Raw genomic sequence first — 20,405 nt, forward strand, 5'->3', positions numbered from 1 at the left:
TAAGGGAAATAAGTCCCAGGGTTACTTGGTTGCCTTATCACGGGGGCACAGAGGAGCAGCTCCCAGCCACCCTGACCCACATTTGTGACCTGCTCTCTGTCCAAAGTAGGGGGTAGGTTCAATTGAGGGAGTCAGCAAACAGCCCTGTTATGGGCTGAAAGCACCCCCTGCCCCAACCCACCACCTTGCCAAGGCAGCTCTGGCAAGTACATCTCCCCAGGAGTCTGCTCCACTGTTAGACATGGGCTATGGTGCCTAGAAGGACAGGCTCACAGCATGCCTCTGGCATTGGTTGTGGAGGCTACCATTGTGAGGTCAATGCCCAGCATTGTACAAGGAGAACATGACAGGCTGATGTGGATAAGCCAGTCAGTGCAGCAGGCTCTCCAGCTCCTTCTTACCTGTTAGGGGTTTGCTATGAGAGAAGTTAGCCAAACATACTTGTATTTGCTCTCCCCCGGGAGTGTAAGTGCTAAGTTTTCATCCAATTTTGCAAAGTGTGCACTTGTGCTCTTCTGGCCACTGAGCTGCCCTGTGATTTAAGTCTGCTCAGCCGGGAGTTATATGACAGAGGCCCATGGTTATATGACTGAGTCCATGGTCACCCTGGCTAGGGTATATGTTGGATGGGGAGGCTGTGATTGGGTGCTGGGAAGGGGACTTGGCTACCAAAAGGGCATGAGGTGATTTGTTGGGGCTGTAGTCAGTATCCTGTGCTCCTCCAGGCCATATGGGTGGGACTATGCATGGGGTAGTTGACTTTTCTTTTTCATGGGTGCCTATGGGCCACACCATCATTTTTTGTGGTGTAACTGTTTCAAAAACACCATACATTACCTAAGCAAAATCATGTCTTAACTTGTCTTTCCCCCTCCCTCCTATATATATAGTGCTCATAAGGAAGAAATATCTGGTCATTGAAGAGATAGTGAGAGAAAGTGGCTTTATTTGTAAACGTTCAGGCTGGGACCTGGAGTTCTGAAATTACAATTGATCTCTAGACTGTAGAGATCAGTTCTCCTGGAGGAAAAGGCAGCTTCAGAAGACAGGCTTTATGGCTTCTTCTCCTCCCCAAACTCCATCACCCCCAGGCACCACCCCCAACATTGCAGGAATTTCCCGAGCTGGCATTGGCAACCCTGCCTAGCCCCCTTCTGACTACACCTATTTCTGCTTACAGTCAAAGACAATATCATTAGGTTTATCACTAAAATAGCTATTAAGTTATTTTACTTTTGTATAATAATATGTTTGACTAGTATAAAATACTGGTTAATATATATTTAAGTAACTGTCTTCTTTATTATAAGGACCTTTGGTTTTGACAGTAAAACAAACTGCTCAGAGCAAGCTGGATTTCATCTATGTTCCTTCCCTTCCCATGCCTGCTACATATGGGAGCCCCCTACAATTAACCCTCCCACCCTGTTGTCAGCCCACAAGCACAGAAAAATATGCACATCGGAAGGGTTTAGTAGTGGTTCATACAAAATACAAACAAGACTGTACCCTTAGTAATCATTTTAATGTTTACTAAATAAAATCAATAATAAGCTTTTGATCATAGCCTGCTAATACATGGCATGAGCTAATTGGTAGATCATCACTGTGTTGTTGGTAAATTTCTTTCTCTCTTAAAAAAGAAAGGAGAATTAAAAGACAGAAGAAGAATGGGGGAAGAGGAGTCTACTTATCTGCCTAGTTTCTCATTTTGTTTGCACTAGGCTAATGCAACTATTGTTTTTGACTGCAGGTGCTTTTCTCCCCTACACTCCTGCTTAAGGTGAGTTTGTGTGAAGAACAGGCCCCTTTCCTTTCATGCTCAACAGTTATCACAATGATCTCTTGCAAATGTTGACACAATTATGGGCAAATTCACAACTCGTATGTATTTTCTCTTATACATCTACTACTAGTATGGAATGGTTATATGGAAGAGAGAAAATGGCAGTGACAAAAAGGTTATTGTGGTCCTTCCCTCCCATTCTGCTCTCCCAGGGGAGATTGTGGCCTGGATGGTTGTGTTAAGTTATGAAAACTAGTATCTTGTATACACAGAGCTTTCTTCTCTCTTGCTGTCCTGTCTGTATATGGTGCGTCAGCACTCTGTTTTGGTCTTTCATGCTCCTCATTAGGTTTGGCAATATTCTGGTCCCTTCCCTTGAGTTTTCTGACATCAGCATTCATACTCACACCCTGAGATAATACCACTGATCTCTGTCCTCCCTTTCCTGTTTATTTGAACAACCTAGTTTCCCTTCTCACCCTCTCTCACACATACACAATTTTTGTCAGTAATCTCTCCAAAGCAGCCATCTTAAAACTTAGAAGAACTGGCTTTTATTTTCCATTGATGCTGGAGGATGCTGACCCCAGCCCCAAGACATGGTATTAAACAAATCTCCTCTCCCACCAAAATGGCTGCTATTGAGCCTCACGTTAACAGTGCAAAGCACAGAGGAGTGGAGCCAGGACAAAAAAGAACAAAGGGCCAAGCTACACATGACGAATGACACTTGAATGGCAAGTGTATTTCTCCCTGTTCACTTGCCCTCCACTCAATCCACTTGCCGTTCAAGTGTCATTCGTCATGTGTAGCTTGGCCCTTAGACATCCTGCTTATCGACGGTTGCTTCCTGTCAATGATTAACTTTTACAACTCTTTCCCTGCATAATATTTTTATATAAAGTTCTATAGGAGCATGATTAGTTAGTTCAAATCAATAAATGAAATTCAGTTCCACACACACAACTTTTTATGGCCATTCTGCCATTTGGCATGCTATTCTACAGTCTTTCTGTGTTCAAACATCTGATGGTGGGGTATGCCTTTCTTGCCAACAATGCAAAACAACGTAACAGAAACTGGAGAGTCCTGACGGAGTAAGTTAACAAAAGAATTCAGGACCACCTAACGACACCCACTTCAAAAGTGAACACTCATATATTCAATACAATTATTCAATACAATTACAATTTGCCAGATTACACGCAATTCATACAATATTCTTGCAGCCTTTGCTCGACTCAGCGCCGGACGTTATGTTACTGAGGGCTTAAGTGCAAGTCAAAAGTGGATGAAGGATACGTTGGAGTGCACATATACCATCTTTGAGAAAGGGATTCCAGAAACGGGACTCTGCACCGGTTTCCCGTCAGATGGATAATTCTACATGATTTATGACCTACAGTGCCTTCCTGGCCAGCTATATTGTTGCGTTAAATTGCATTGGACTGAGTTATTCTGTTTATGGATTCATGTATTTAGCTATATAGCTGTGGTTATGGACTATTTGTTATACCAGCACTGAGTACTTTGGGGTCTTGTCACAAAGACTGTATGGATTAATATAACTTTGCATTGTGAATGGATTTTGAATATTGTATGAATTGCGTGTAATCTGGCAAATTGTAATTATATTGAATAATTGTATTGAATATATGAGTGTTCACTTTTGAAGTGGGTGTCGTTAGGTGGTCCTGAATTCTTTTGTTAACAATGCAAAACAAGCACACTGTCCCTTGGCCCTGTATGAGGGCTCCCCTCATGTTCCGTTTCTACCTTATTCCATTTTGCTCTGTATCATACTATGCCTCTCTCCCTCCCACACACAATTCTTCCACATAACTTTCCTTCATTCCTCATTCTGAGTCCACTGCAATTCATAGCTGCACTCAATATTAACCCAACATATGCACCAATATAGTTTTTATTCTTCCCTGCTCTGTTCTTTTACAGAGCTAAATAATCTTGGTTTAAAAATAACTCCACTTGCCCATCAAATTAATTGTCCAAGGGCCAAGCTACACATGACGAATGACACTTGAACGGCAAGTGGATTGAGTGGAGGGCAAGTGAACAGAGAGAAATACACTTGTTGTTCAAGTGTCATTCGTCATGTGTAGCTTGGCCCCAAGATTCTAAACCAGAGTTTAGGTGTATCACACACCCAGTCACAAAGAATAATTTTGCGCACAAATTTCACAAAACAATTATCTCATGCACACAGACACAGACTCTCTCAGGCTCCACACAGACTGCCTTCGATAGAATGAGACCCTTTCAGACTTCCACACCATTTGCCTGACTCCCTGTTCCCTTTTCATAGCAGGAAAGTTGGTTGGATTCTTCCCACTGTTCCTCTGTACTCACCAGTGACAGTGCATGATGTGGCTTGGGCACAGGGGAGGGACATGCATCATATAATAACAGCAGAGCATGAGTAAGTTGTAGTACACATTACAGAGGAGGCTGGCAGGAGCTAGAAACAGAAGTGTCTTTTTTTGGTAGCAGCCCCAAGTCATATTTAACAATTTTCTTTTGGGCAATATTCCTGTTCTTCTAACCAGACATGGGCATGAACCACAAAAACCTAACCATGCAGTTTTTGGTTCATGGTGTTTTCACGAACCAGGAACAATGAACCCCCATGGACTGGGGCAAGTTCATGAACCAGTTCATAATTCGTGGGGTTTAAATGCCCCTTTCCGGCTTCTTAGCAGCAGCAGGAAAAGGAACGTTTGATAGTTTAAAGGACTCTTTCTTGCTGCTTGCAAGCGGCAGGGCCCTTTAAATGGCCCAAAGCCCACAAACCCCACTGCCCTGCCCCAGCCCACAACCCAAACCACACACACCCAGCCCCCTACCCCAGCCCCAGCCCCCCACTTACCTTGGCTCTGCTGCTGGGGTGGAGGAGGCTGCAGCCCAGCAGCAGCGGTTCCAGCCTTCTCCACCGGCCTGCGAGCCCATGGCCTCCTCCCCCTCCTCCAGAGAGGGGCAGGAAGGACCATGGCGGCCATTTGAGGGGCAGGAAGGCCCTTTTTGGCCTCCTCCGCACCAGTGTGGGCCCACAGGGCAGCGGAGGAGGCCAAAAAGGGCCTTCCTGCCCCTCAAATGGCAGCCATTTGAGGGGCAGGAAGGGCATTTTCAGCCACCTCTGCCGCCCTGAAGGCCTGCGCAGCAGCAAAGGAGGCCAAAAATGCCATTCCCACCCCTCAAATGGCTACCACAGCGGGAAGGCCCTTTTCAGCCTCCTCTGCTGTCCTGTGGGCCCACGCAGCAGTGGAGGAGGCCGGGGGAACTGGGGCTGGGGTTTGTGGGGTTTGGGCCATTTAAATGGCCTTGCCGCTTTGCAGCGGCATGGAAAGGGGCATTGCCCTTTGAAACAAACCAAATGAACCAGTAGACCACTTCGCAGAAGTTCATGGAAACCAGCTTCCACGAACCACTGGTTCATAAACCACAACCTGGGCTCGTTTGTGGGGTTTTTTGGTTCGTATTCAGGTTCGTGTCCATCTCTAGTTCTAACTACAGATGTTGCAACCTGAATGAACTAATTGGAATAAATACTTTTTCAAGGGAGACTTTTTTAATGAACAAAAAATATCAAAGCTGAACTTGAACTTTAAACTATCAATGTTTTTTTTTAATTTTAAACTACCAAGTGCTAAATCCACTGACAATTGTGTCATTTTTGCTTATTAGTAGAGCAGAGCAAAATCCATGCCTCCCAATTCTGCAGCTTTGTTTTCAAGCTGAAAAGATGGGAGATGTTTCAAATTTATGGGGAGGGAGGGATCATAAAAAAGGTAAAATGTTTACCCCCACTTACCAGCAGTTACCTTATATTCAGGCAATCTTAGTCAAAACTGGAAGGAAATGGAACAGTGGACCACATTCACACAGACATTTCTGTGACCCAGCTTCCTAACCATATATCATAAGACAGGCGACAGACAGATTGCAATTACTGTTGTCAAGACCAGATGAAGAAGCATCAATGAAGGAGAAAAAAGGTGAATGGGGATCAGTTTCAGAAAACCTTTTGTATGACTAGTGCCCCCTGGTTTCAATTTTTTAAAGTTCAGAACAATTTTGGATTAATGCAAAACTTCACTAAGTCATACAGATGAAAGACAACAGCAGCAAAGTTATTGTTTCATTTATTGTTTCAGAATATGTACAGGCATTGTTGAGAATAGTGGTCATTGCTTATGGTACGTTTTATGACTAAAATATTTGAAAAGAGATCAAGACCACTGTGCAAATATCAGGATATGGATCAGAACAAACACATGACCCATGAAGCATAGGATCCACAGGATCACAAATGCATACCACTTCTATGCCTGTTATACATATAGAGTCTTATCATTTCAGTTTGCTTAATGCATGCTAGACACTGCTGTTTTGGTAAAGATAATTGGAAACATCTACATTTCAAAGGATCTGTGCTGTAGCTACAGACATAAATACTTCAGAAGTTTTTTCTCCCTCTGGGTTTTTGGTGCTATGGTGTGCACCACTCATTCTTCTGACACAAGTTTTGACTATCATTTCAGACATATGAGTGATTGTGGCCTCATATTCCTTGAACCAAAATCAAAATACAAAAATGCTTTCTCTAATATTACCTTCTTTGAATAGCACTAGATCTTCTTTTTCTTTACTCTCTCTGCTGTACATATAACCCCAACTAAATGTTTTCCCTTGTTTAGCTTCTATTTCAAAAATATCTATCTCATTTCTTTGGATTGCTTCATATATCATTCATTTCTGGAGTCTTGGCTCCAGCATCAAGTGATGAGTTGTATCCCATTTCCATCTCCTCACATCACTTCAAATGCAGTGCCTTCAAATGAAGGGTTCACACATTCAACTTGAAGTCATCAAATGTAGAGAAAGACATCAAGTGTTGTAGATGCATGTGTAAATCAGCCCATGTACAAGCCTCAATAGCATGGATAAAACGAGTGTAGTGTTTACTTTCAAAGGGAAGCTAAGCACGGAGGGGAGTTCATATGCCAAACACCCAGGTACTTTTCATCACTCCCAGGATTGAAGAATGGATACATTTTCTCAAAGAACTCTACTGGAATTGACCTAATAAGACACATTAACTCAACATCATAAAAGGATAGCATGTTCTCTTCAAAGTCCAGAAAAACACCTACAACTGCACATTCTTTATTCTGACTATCAGTTAAGCTATTTCCTCCAGTGCAATGGTATTGGCACTGGAACCACTGAATACTTACATACCCTTCCTCCAATGGCTTTTCCAACCTCTCATTTATTAGTCTTTTTCTTACTGTCTCAGCAAGTACCCCCAGCTCCCAGAAAGGTCTGCCTCCCACTTCCACCTCCCAGTACAGTTTCCCAGAAGAAAACCCCTCATTTGCCACTGCAATCAAAGTGCCTTTGAGGTCCTTCTGTCCTGAGTCTGAAGAATTCAGTTTAACTCTGTTTTTCCCTTGGATGATGAGTTTGGGATGTGTGCAATGAGGATCCAAAGTGATATTGACTAGAAAGCAGGAAGAAACAATATTATCATTGGTCAGTCATTCATATTCAAACAAAAAGAAATAACAAGGGGAATAGCAACTGGTCTGCATGTACTAGCATTTTCATGAAGGCCACTTTGTATTGATCCCACATGGTGAATGTTACTGCATAGCAAGTTGATGGGGTTGCCAACAGGTCAGGAAGAAAATGCCCTGTGCTTTTAGTAGAGGATTAATGTGCGGAAGTTGTCAGAGCCTTTCATGGCATAGATAAATAGTATCTCCTTAAGCCTTTATTACCTGACCTGGATAGCCCAGGCAAACCCAATCTTGTCAGATCTCAGAAGCTAAGCAGGGTCAGCCTTGGTTAGTAGTAGGATGGGAGACCTCAAATTCGACCAGGGGTGCAGAGACAGGCAATGGCAAACCACCCGTGTTAGTCTCTTGCCGTGAAAACCCCACCAGGGGTTGCCATAAGTTAGCTATGACATGACGGTAGGTACTCCCCACCACCACCAAGCCTTTATTAACAGGTTAAGACATTTTTCTCCAGACCTGCTGGTAACCCTACAAGTTAAGCTCACAATTCAGATTGGGTAGTTTTCACTGTATCACACCAAAACTCAATAGCTTGCTGCGGTAAACTCAGATCTATCTGATGTGAAATGGTTAAAAGCCACAATGTAGAACCTGAGCTAAAGCAGCCCTTATGTGCTGGTTCTGACTTGTAGATGGGATTGTGATGAGCTGTTTCTTTAAGAGGAGTTCACCACAACTGATCATAGCCAATCTGGCTAGAAGAGATCTCTTCACTTGTTCTAGAGGACCAAGCCTCAGCTGTTATTATCCTTTGCCCTAAACTGGTTGTTCTCCACTAATGTTACTATCTAAGCAGGTACTCTGAGTTTTTCTATGTATGATTCTACACCAAAGAGGTCAACAGAAACATGCATTTTTATGAAGATGCTACAAATCCATTTAATTGGATTTTATGCTTGATATTTCTCTCTTCGGTAACTAATATTTCCAAAACCGTCATGCCACTAAAACTCCACAGAAAGTTTGGATGTGGTAGTTTTGTACAGTGGTTAGAGTTTTGGATTTGGATCTGGGAGACCCAGGTTTGAATTGCAACTCTGCCACTCTTGCTGGATGACCTTAGCCCATCACACACTCTTAGCCTAATCTACCTTGCAACAGTGATGTGGGGATAAAATGGAAAAGGGAGATGTAGACATTTTGAGTCCCCATTGGGGGAAAATGAGGGATAGAAATTGAGTAAAATAAATAATGAAAGATAACCAAACTGATTCAGTGTTGTTTAGCGAATTATACTTTCAAATGCTCATACTTGCAATAAAGCATTTTAATATAGAAACTTTGGACTTTTTAGAAGAAAACTTGAAAGGAAAGTTTCGATTTCAGTGATGACCACTGATTTTAATGAAATGTAAACTGAACCTTTAACTCTCAAAATGAAAACACCTGCCTGAATAGCCCTTGGAAAGACCAGCATTCTGACCCATCAATTGAGATGCATGTGAATTCCAGTTAGACGGACAGTTTTAAATAGATCTTCCCGTTCCGCTGGGGGAACAGATGTGTTCACAACAACAGAAGGTCCAAGTGCCTAGCAGAGTGTTTATGAAGGTGTGGCTAGCAGTGCAAGTTTCTAGAGTGACAGTTGCTAGCGGAATTACATTTAGAGTTTACCATACCTGCATGGGAAACTGCACTTCTGAACTCTGCAATGAAAAACAGTAGGTAGTAATGGTATTTGCAATGCTTAACAGCTTATTTTTGAAGAATTTAGCTTGCTTGATTTCAAAAAGAGGCACTATACTCACCCAATTCTGCCATGGTGTTCTCTAAAATGAAAGATACTAGCAATTATTATACACAAATCTTTGGGCAAACATAGATGCTATAACAACCAAGAAGCTGTAAAGGGTATGAAGGGCTACGTAATATAGAAATAAGGAGCAGAGGTTTTTCCTTAATTTTTCTTTCATCAAAAACATTAAAATGGCAACATAGGTGTGCAAAGATCATTTGAGGAATGGTATATATTAGATCATGTCATGTGGATGCTTTCATTTATCCCTGCTAGGGAAGCCTTTCCTGTAGTAAGAGAACTTTCCCCTTGTACATCTTATAGCCCCTCTGTAAATCTTATAGCCCCTGGGATGACTGTGATAACATCAAGAATGAAAAGAAATGCTTCCCAAGTGCAAGTTCTAAGCTGTGTTTCTTTTAGCCAATTATTTCTGGGACACAAAGAGGCCAGTGTTCCAAATTCCTCGTTTCCTGGGCCGATTCCACACGGCTTACCTGAAGCCGGGACGTTGCACAACGTTGCGGATCATGCCGGAAAAAACGCAAAAGAAAGCATTTTCTCGCGAGTTTTGCGTGACGTCGTGCAAAACTCGCGCAAGAAAACGCGATCTTCCACGTTTTTTCTGGCATGATGCGCAACGTTGCGCAACGTCCCGGCTTCAGGTAAGCCGTGTGGAATCGGCCCTGAACTGCCCATGTGTTCTGCTGCTGGCCTTGCTGCTTGTGTAATTCTGGGCATTTTCGACCCAGATGCTGCTGTCTGCGGAGGAACGTTTGCCTTCAGCTTTCAGTGTGTCATTTTTTCACACATTTTGGTATTGAATGTAAAATACACTTAGGTTGGAATAATCTTTAAAAGTTTTATTAATCATCTTAAAAGGTATTGTTCACTCTAATTAATACGGAAAAGCCTAAAAAATGTTCACAGTTATTCCAAAATATAACATATCCACATCCTTTATCACAGGTACATAAAGGTAAGTTCTTCATTCACATTAGGATTGTAAACAAAACCAATTTAAGTCTTATGCAAGAAAAGGAACTGAGGAATTACTGAATGTTATGCCAAAAATCATCATCTTACCATAACGAGCTTGTACTTCTTTCAAAGCTGCAAAGGAACAAAGTGAGCAATTAAATGAAACATCTGGAAAAAGGATCCCTCCAATATAAACAGCATGTGCTTTCCCCCCTTTTTTGATTTATATTTTAGACCATTTGGGATATTTAGAATATTTAGGGTTGTGAATTCTGGAGAAGGGACATATTCAGATCCAAAATCCAGATCTGGGACTAGCCAAGAAAGAATCCAGACAGATTTCAGATTTCAGGAGGGGGGAATTGCTGTTCTAAGGACTGGGGGTTCCTAATGTAACATTGCATTGGATCAGAGTACTCCAAGAATTTCCCTTGGAAATTAATTGGGTAATGGATGATCAGAATTTCTTTCTTTTGCTCAGAGCTTAGTGGACTAAACTTGGTCAGAACAGCAGCTGGGTGTTATACTAGGTTCTTTTCTGCATGGGGCTTTTTCTTCAGTTCTGGCTCCATACAGTTTTGATGTATCTTCAAGTTTTGCACACAGGGTCAAAATACCCTGATTCAGGGCCAAGCTACACATGACGAATGACACTTGAACAGCAAGTGTATTTCTCCCTGTTCACTTGCCCTCCACTCAATCCACTTGCCGTTCAAGTGTCATTCGTCATGTGTAGCTTGGCCCTCAGTTTCCAAACTGCTTCCGAGACTTCTTTGCATTTTGCTTGGAGAAAGGCTGCATCAGCCACAGAACTGATCTTTCCTTGGCTTTTCTCCTTTTTTTTTAACACTGAAGATTACCTTTATTTAAGTGCAGAATGTTTTCTTTGGGGTAAGCCCCAGCCCTGTCTTTCACTATCCCCTTTATCCCTCCATGTCCTGACAGCAATGTGTAACTACACCCTTTCATCTCCAATCTTCCTCTGCCACTTTCAGCCATCATCCATTTAGTGAGAGTATCTCCTGTTTTACCTTGTTTGATTTTTTTGCCACTTGATTGATTAGTTTTATTGCTTTTCCTAATACTCTATAGAACTATTTTATGGATGCTGTTTTTGGTTTGATTTTAAAGCTGCTATTTGTTGTATTGGGATTTTTAAACTGTATTTTAGCAGTTGAATGTATTTTATACAGTGGAAACTGCCTTGAGAATGGTAAAGAATATTACCATTGAGAATGGTAAAGAATATATTAATCAAAGAGCAGTCAACCTGTTATGGCATAAGCACATGTTTGAGCTAAAATAGGTATTGCTGGAGATAAAATAGGCCTAGGGCTGCCATTTCCCCACTAGGGCCAGGGCACCTCCTACCTTGGCACTTACTTCCTGCAGCCGCTCCTGTGGATGGCAGGAGGAAAATAATATAAAACAATCACCCCTGGAGAATGGCATGATATCACTTTCAGATTTTCCAAGACGTGACATCAGTCCACTCTAGGAATCGCCACAAATGCTATGGTTTTACGTACAATTCCAAGAGAGGCATGATGTCCCTACCCTCCACCAGTCGCCAGGCCATGCTTGGCAATCCTTGGTGGGACTGTAAGAAATTTGTAATTTGATGACATCTCTGAGGGGAATTTGGAATTACCTTCCTGAGATACTACTTTTTCTTTTTCTGAAAGAGAAAGCAAATAGTACAGTTAATCCTGACACATTTGGTGGTTAGAATACTTGTGAAACCACACAAAGAAATATCCAGTGTTTTTTGAATGAGGCACTTCAGTTATTTAACCTGAATTAAAATTGAATTTATATTAAGTAACCAGATCTGCAAAAATTGGGTCCAGTAGCATCTTAACTAGATTTCCAGAGCATGAGCTTTTAAGAGTATCTTGAAGTCTCATACCCTGAAAATCTAGTTGGTCTATAAAGTACCCTTGAGCCCAAATATTGCTCTTTTGCTACAGCCCAATATGGCTACCCACCTGAAGCAAAGTGATTACAGAAATATTTATCATCTCTGTTTCTAAGAATAGCATATATGGCCTGGCAAGAACCAATTAAGTTCTGGGATTTCCCATTCTCATTCCTTCTTTTTGTATTTTGTACAAAAAATAAAAAATAAAAAAGGAATTGTTACCAAAGGCACTAACTAATACCGTATATTGTTATATGAACATTTGAGAAAGTTATTTTTCAACTTTCTATTAATACACAATCATCTAAGAGAGCAATCTTAGGCAGATCTACTCAGAAATACCATTTTATTCAATAGAGCTTACTCTTTAAAAAAATGTCCTTAGGGTTACAGCCCGAGTCAAGTATATCATTCTGTCTGGAAGAGCTAAAAGGCAGTCTTACCCAGGATAATGTTAAGGCGTCCTATTTCTGCAAGACACAAAATTTACATTATTTGAATATTGTTGGAGAGAACACACATAACAACCTTCTTGTTAGGATTAGGAAGGGCAGTTGTAATCTTTGATTTTTCCCATGTTTTAGTACATTTTAAAAGATATAAATTAAGGGTATAAAATAGCCAAAAGTAAAAATTTTGCAGAATGATCCTGTTTAGAGTTAGATATAAATCCCACTGTATTCAATGTGACTTAATGCCAGGTAAACGCCCATCTAATTTCACCTCTAACATTCCATTCAGTTCCGTTAAAGAGATTTAAATTTGTCCATAACTTTCACACTCAGTTGCGGCTCGGTTATACAGTATATGTCATTTAAACTACTTAAACTAAATGGCGGGAGCAGAAGACTGCAATAAGAGTGTAAAACAGGATCTAGTAACATAATTCAGCACCTCATGAAGACTTGCAAAATGGGTTTTGTGATCAGCTACTCATTAGTCACCTGAGATTTAGTTTGATCTTTATTAATATTATGGACTTTCAGATCTAATTAGTATTTGGCAGTAATTAATAGTGCAATCGTAAGTAGTGTTATATCCCTCTAAGCCCATACCATGATTGTTCTAAAAAATCCTGGAGATTAGTGCCTTTTACATCATAATGTTGCCAATTTGAGGTAGCACTAATGTCATCCTATTGAGTAGTGTGCAGTATCATTAAGAGACACAATTTCTGAACAGGTCAGTCACCCATGGACTACCCCCAGTTGAACTAGGGTTGCCAGGTCTCATTGGCAACCATTGGGAGATTGGGAGTGCAGGGAGATGCAGCACTCATGTGTGTGCCTCCATGCCCCTGTGCGATGACTACACTTCTGGAAGTGATGTTGTGGCATGGGGTGGGCATATTTTGGGCTGATTCTTAAGGAATTGCAAAGTGCACACATGCTCGCTCTCTCTCTCTCTCTCACACACACACACACACACACACACACACACAAATACACACACACATATTCTGGAAGTGACATTATCACAGCAGGGCACAGAGGCATGTGTGCCTGTTTGCCCACAATGCCTGCTGGTGGCAGGCAATAGTCTGGTAACTTATCTCCTCCCACCAATTGCCAGAAATCAGCAGACAGAGACACAAACCGCCAGAGTTTGGCTGCGATTAGGGGGCACTTAGCAACCCTAAACTGAGCACCGTCTTCACAGGGCCATATTATCCATAAGACTAACTAGGCTGAAGCCTAGGGGCCCCACAGGAACTAGGGGCCCATCAATTTTCTTTGCTGAAGCACTATAACCTGTGCCCTAGGTTAAAGGCACTTTATACTCTGTACCATAGCAATATGTGTACATACATATTTATCCATGTAACTACTCTCATAAGTATATATGAATAGAATTCTTCAGGAGACCCTCAAAATGGATATAGGGCTATGTACTGTGGTCTAGTACCAACAATACTAGGGTCAGGCTGTCAGCTGTAGTGAGGTGAAAGACTGAAATGCTGGAGGGGGCCCAAAATACCTGAAAGCCTAGGGGCCTGGTCATGGGTTAATACGGCCCTGTATCTTCATAGTCCTTGAGATCCCTCAGACATTTGCAAAATCTAACCTCTTCAAAATCCAAATGTTGCTTTTCATTTTCCTTATCCAACAGAATTGATTTTTTCCAAAAATGGGTTCTCGTACATATGAATCTTTACATTTCCTGAAGCTGAGAAAGTTTCATATTCAGATTGTTAATTTCTTCCCCATAGATTTCGGTAGGATATGAGTCCAGTGGCACCTTAGAGACCAACAAGATTTTCAGAGAGTAAGCTTTTGAGAGTCAGAGCTCTATTCTTCTGACACAAGTCCAAAGAAGGGAGCTGTAACTCTTGAAAGTTTACACTGTGAAACTCTTGTTGGTCTCTAAGGTGCCACTGGACTCATATCCTGCTGTTCTACTGCAGACCAAAACAGATGCCCGCCTAAACTATCCTTAAATTTCAGTTAACAAAGCCATAGCATCAGGGGCAGACGGGGAGGCAAAAGGGGTCCTGGAAAAGGGCCCCGCCCCTCCCAGCCTGTCCCCACCCCCCACCCCCCAACCAAGAGACTAAAGGAGGAAGAACAGGCCACCCATGGCTTGTTGTGACTGTGGTTGTTACTGCTGCTAGCTTGCTCATACTGCAACTTTTTCCAGTGTCCTTAATCACCTATCTGCCACTGAATAGGACATTTCTTGAGAATAATAAACCTATATTTGAATTTATCATTCTGAGGAAACATGCAGGGGTCCTGTCTAATTTTCAGTCCTTCTATTCCTACAATAATCTTTAAAAGGCCTTGCATGAATATCTATCCTCAATATTTAAATGACTATATTCCCTTCAAATTTTAAATTACTAAAGATCCTGAGAGAATTGAAAAATGATGTCTTATCAACTAATCTACTGATTTTTCAGTTTAACATTTCCATTGTTGCCTCTGGGTCCCCCCCCCCACACACACACACACTTTGGGGGATTTCAGTGGATCTAAGGGCCAAACTACAAGTGACGAATGACACAGGCCGTTTCCAGATGGCTTACCTGCCTCTGGAATGTCGCGCAATCTTGCGGGGAAAACGCGAAATACCGTGTTTTCTCGCGCGAGTTTTGCGCGACATCGTGCAAAACTCGCGCGAGAAAACGCGATATTTCGCATTTTCCCCACAAGATGGCGCGACGTTCCGGAGGCAGGTAAGCCGTCTGGAAACGGCCACAGATTGGACACTTGTCAGCTTTCCTCAAGTTTTGATGGGAAATGTAGGCAGCTTGGTGGAATGTTGGACAAGTGATAGTTGAAAAGTCCATTGGACAGCAGTTGGAGAGCCAAGCTGCAAGACCAGGATGCCTACATTTCCCATCAAAACTTGAGGGAAGCTGACAAGTGTCCAACCTGTGTCATTCGTCACTTGTAGCTTGGCCCTTAGTCTACTTCTTTCCTTTTATTTTACCTGCATAAAAAGAAACAGCTTAATTCTTAGATGTTTCATAATTGACCTATACTCTTGTATACTCCCTGCGTAGAAATGCTGCAGTACACATGTGGGTCTCATCATTCTGTGCAGAAAAGGTTCATCTATATACAATTTTAATACAGGAAGAATAAAGAAACACCAGTACTTACCTTCTTCTGTTGCCTTCCGTTCATTATCTGTGTACATGGAAATATGTATTAGAATTATAATCATCCATGTTGAAATATCTGGTGCTTAAAATCACATCAAATTTTGCAACAAACTACACTGAATGTTTATATGACTCTCAACGTACACGGCTTGAGTAGCTGTAGTCCTCTTTGTGCCGCCTGCATCAGTGCTACCTGAAGTCACCATAGTTTTTTACCCTCCCTTGTTGTTTCTCCCCATAAATCACCATTAAATTGATACAGTAACTAACCTGAGAGTGCAAGCTTCCAACGGTTTTCTGAAATCATATAAAGAACATAATGTTTAATATGCTTCTATGCTTATGATTTTCATATATTCATTGCTGAGGAAAGTTTGAAGTCCTTTCCCTGTATTATGCCACAACAAACCTAAGCCTAGAAGACAGCAAACTGGAGCACTATGGCCTATCTTGGCTGTCTGGTGTATGATATCTGTTAGTCTTATCCCCACATTATGGGTTGAATCCAACCAGCTTTTCAGCTGGTAAGAAAAGCAGAGTCCCCTTTAACCTCCCAAAAAGGTTATGCTGAGGATCACTGGACTTGTATGGACAAAAGCCGGGGGGGGGGGGCTGTGATAAAGAGGAGAATTGCGTAAGATTTAGTGGAAAAGCTGGCTGGATCCAACCCTATATTTTTAAGTGTACACCCACAAAAGTAATGTGCAAAATGAAACAACACTACAGATCAAAGAACAGAACATAAACACAGTTCTAATATAACTTCTTAATCCACATTTTTCTGCACTATCAGTATAGGATTACAATTTGTATAGCTTAATAATGAATATCCATAAGATGATTTGGGGGAAATTTAGGATTTTGAAAGAGAACAATTAGTATGACAATAAAAATGTACCACTACTCTTTTAACGCACAAGTCTAGGTGTTCTGGAAGAACATTAACGATAAAACTTACTGTTCAATTTACAGAAGATAGCAATGATGACAATCATGCCAAGAACCGCAATCATAAAAAAGGCAACCATCCATCGAGAAGTGGAGGGGAAGAAGATGTCTGGAAAGAGAGCAAGGTCACTATTATATGGTTTTATATTGTTCATGAAGTACATCCTGCACAGTTGCCTTCAACTTCTACTCAATGCTCTTTCTCATTCACCTGCGATGATGACAGAAGTTGATCCTGCTGATATCTTTGTGACTTTGCTGACAATTCTGCAGGTCACAGCATTCCCAGAACCTGGCTGTAGAAGAAAAGAACTTGCAATATTGGTGTTGCCTGGAGTGGTTGTGGCTGGAGCAGCAAGTTCCTGTCCTTTGCCGTCTACCCATAGCAGCTGGAGCTCAGGTGGCAACGTCTCAGATGTGCAGATGAGTCTGATTCCGCTGCCTTCGTATTGGTCCAGCACAATCAAAGGGCTTCTGCTGTTACCTGGAGACACAGGAAATAGGGTGAGTGTAAACTGTAAACACCAGGAGGGCTTATGAAGCTGAACTTCATAAACTGTACTAATTTCTCTGACTTAGCTTATATGCAGCATTGTTCTTCATCTGCTGGCCTGCTGTAACTCACAGTAGATCATGCCCCAACCTTGAGATCAGTAAATTGAAAGGGAAAGAGATAGATATGTGTTTTATCCATGCAGCTTTTCCACTGATGTAAAAGGGAAGGGTGGGTCCCCTTTGATCAACAAAAAGTCTTTACTGAGTATTATGGAACCTACGTGGACAAAAACCATCTGGGATAACAAGGATTGTAATGGAATGAGATTGAGTGAAAAATAACTGGATCCAACGCATACTGTACAAAAAATTACAAGCAAGTGCCATATTTCTAGCTGGGGCTACATATAGTTTCCAGGGCTAGGGAAAAGGTGAAGACCATAAATCCATCCATATTTTACCTTGCTCCGAACTGCCTGTTGAGAAATGGGTGAGTATGGGGAAACACAAAACAATAAAAGCTAAGGCTGACAACCCATTAACAAACTCTTAGCTGAGAGCCAGTTTGGTGTAGTGGTTAAGAGCGCAGGACTCTAATCTGGAGAACGGGGTTGGATTCCCACCTCCTCCACTTGAAGCCAGCTGGGTGACCTTGGGTCAGTCACAGCTTCTAGGAGCTCTCTCAGCCCCACCCACCTCATAGGGTGTGTTGTTGTTGTGGGGATAATAATAATAATAATAATAATGTTTATTGCTTTTCCGGCCGAAGCCATAAGCCATACAAATACCAACAAAATATGAACTGCACACTTGAACATACCCAATTCACATAGACATAACTCGTCATTATCACTTTAAACTATCTAAACTAATGAAAATCTTGTTTCTTTATCACCGTGGCTAAAAAGGAAGCCACTATAGCAGAGGTTTGATTGTCAGGAAAGTTATCAGACAATAACACTGAGATTGCCCAAGGAAGGAAGGGAAGCTTTTCTTTTGACATAATAGGAACAATAAATCTCTCTTTCCTTACTCCACTTAGGGCAAAAAAATATTATATGATCCAAGGTCTCTAACTTTCCTTGTCCACAGTCACAAACTCGTTCAGGATAAGGGAGTCCAGAGAAACAACCAGAAAGCACTTTAGAGGGGAAGGAGTTAAGTCTAGCCAATGTGAAGGCTCTGCATTGAGCTGGAATCTTTAAAGAATAGCAATAAGATGGAATAGCCTCTGGGGGTGAAAGTCCCAGGGATAAGCCCGAACATGTACGTCTGGCTCCCTGGAGAGTACTGCTGTAGGGGATAATAATGACATACTTTGTAAACCACTCTGAGTGGGTGTTAAGTCATCCGCAGAATATAAATTGAATGTTGTTGCTATGACGATGATGATGATGATGATTGGTTAATCAATAGGTGAAAAAAATATGATCAATCGATGGAATTTAAATATATTTGCATTTCAACACAATCTCAATAGTGATGCATTTTTGAGATACTGAAGGAAGTATCCATTATTTGTTTGGTAGAGCAGTTAGAGTGTCAGACTAGGCCTGAGGAATACCAGGTTTAAATCTGTACACTCCATGAAACTTACATGGTGACCATGGGCCAGTCATTCTCTCTCAACCTACCTTACCTCATAAAATTAAGATAAAAATGGAGAAAGAGGAAACCATGGGTTCCACCTTGAGATTTTTAAAGAGAATATGGAATAAAGCTGCACTAATAGGAGCCAACTAGCTGCGATGCCGACATAGGTTGAAGATATACTGGCACAATCCAAACTTACATCAGCAGACCATCCCAACATTGCTGTGTTTCTGGGATGGTGCACAGTGGCGTGGATTTGGTTGGGGATAGGGGCATGCTTTGGGTGAAAGGGGCCTCCGTTGTTCATGTTGCGGCAATCATTCTGTTTGCTGGGGGTCTAGCCTTTAAGGGGGGACTGGGGCCCACTGCTGAATCCATCTGCCCCTCCCCTTACAATTTATGGTAGTATCCTGATATCTTTGTTTCCGAGTGTAAGTATTATGAAATGCTTGTGCCAAAACAGACATGGATTTGTCTTGTGAAAATTTTTCGCGGGGTTTTAATATTGTCTCTATCTTTTACAATAAGAAACCAAAACACACTAGCCTCAATTGTCTAAACAAGTGGGGCCCTTAACTCATAGCCCTTACTAATTAGAATTGAGATCTTTCACTTAATTAGCTAAATATATAATTGGTTAATGGGTAATTGAACTTTCTAACTCTAGTTTTTTTTAAAAAAAAATCACAAAATCCACTTACCCACAGTCGAATGAATCATCAGCAGAAATGGCAGGAAGTAGTTCCATAGTGACTGTATCTTCCATGAGGAGAAAACACCCATACAACAAAGAAGACTGGATCACTGCTGAGCATTCAGGGACCATGAACCTTCTCCTCTTCCCAACAATATTAGTGTTTTACTTTTTCAAAGACCTAAACCTAAGGGAAAATTCATTTTCTAGCCTGAGCTGGTTTTCTCTCTTAGCTGCTACCTTTGACCATGAATAGCGAAGTCTCGGTTTCAGTCTTCCTCTGTGCTGTCCTGCAGGTAATCAGTTACTGATTAACTGTGAACTGAAAATGAAGCGCTGAAGGAGGAAGTGTTAAATTGTACTTGCACTGTAAAAGTTCTCTCTCTTCCAGGATTCAGCAAGGAGTGGAAATACATATTGTGAAGTGTTCAAGTGCAAGATTTTATATGTGGTCCTCAATTCACATGCAGGCTGTTCTTGCTTGGCACACATGAATGCCACTTTCACAGGAGCTCCCTTTGTGTGATTGTATCTTCAAGTGTGTCCAGAGGGCAAAGCACCAATGCAGGTGTTTTCTCTGCAAGAACAAATACTGTAGGCTCCTCCAAGGCATGTTTTCTGGAGTGATATGGTGAGTTACCTGGGCTTTCCTTTGCTGCAGCACCCTCTAGTGGTGCACCAGGGTATAAAGTGAGTTGTCTGAAACATGCTTACTCAATTATATATGTAGAAGATGATATCCAGTAGCCATTCAGTTCCTGTCACCACCTCCCTGCCACATGCTGTCCATCTTAGACAATTACTCACAAACACAAGACATATGTTTTTAGCTAATGATGCATGCAGAAGAGCAATTCTCTAAGCTTGAGGTGAGCTGCTCACATGACTGGAATTTAATTGAACTAGAAAGCAGTTATGAAAGCCCTCTTTGTCACTTCCTGTTTAGGCAGCAGATCACAATTCAAAGATCATGTTTTGATGTAAAATAAAACCATTAGTTACTTCACTGGGCCTATTAAGAGCTGCAAAGAAGAAATGTACATCCAGT

At 41.5% G+C, this 20,405-nt stretch overlaps 1 protein-coding gene across 1 annotated transcript; it reads right to left on the reverse strand.

Moving 5' to 3' along the window:
• Nucleotides 1–5,926: 5,926 nt before the first annotated feature.
• On the reverse strand, nucleotides 5,927–19,634 carry LOC129338550 (butyrophilin subfamily 2 member A2-like). Its single transcript, XM_054992864.1, has 11 exons — nucleotides 19,365–19,634; nucleotides 16,787–17,059; nucleotides 16,586–16,684; nucleotides 15,898–15,924; nucleotides 15,626–15,652; nucleotides 12,464–12,490; nucleotides 11,751–11,777; nucleotides 10,205–10,231; nucleotides 9,132–9,152; nucleotides 9,003–9,029; nucleotides 5,927–7,304 (listed from the first exon to the last, which is right to left on the reverse strand). The coding sequence occupies exons 1-11, from the start codon at nucleotides 19,444–19,446 to the stop codon at nucleotides 6,769–6,771; spliced, it is 1,173 nt and encodes a 390-aa protein (XP_054848839.1). The 5' UTR covers nucleotides 19,447–19,634; the 3' UTR covers nucleotides 5,927–6,768.
• Between the last annotated feature and the right edge of the window lie 771 nt (nucleotides 19,635–20,405).

The sequence above is a fragment of the Eublepharis macularius genome, chromosome 12, assembly GCF_028583425.1.
Source record: "Eublepharis macularius isolate TG4126 chromosome 12, MPM_Emac_v1.0, whole genome shotgun sequence".
NCBI lineage: Eukaryota > Metazoa > Chordata > Lepidosauria > Squamata > Eublepharidae > Eublepharis > Eublepharis macularius.

Excerpts from the sequence above, each read along its gene's own strand:
- LOC129338550 (XM_054992864.1), bottom strand. The coding sequence starts at position 19,446 with ATGGGTGTTTTCTCCTCATGGAAGATACAGTCACTATGGAACTACTTC. Across the intron at positions 15,925-16,585 it reads TATCTTCTGTAAATTGAACA|AAAACCGTTGGAAGCTTGCA; the intron begins GTAAGTTTTATC and ends ATATGATTTCAG. Across the intron at positions 7,305-9,002 it reads AAGTGCAGTTTCCCATGCAG|TCAATATCACTTTGGATCCT; the intron begins GTATGGTAAACT and ends CCTGCTTTCTAG.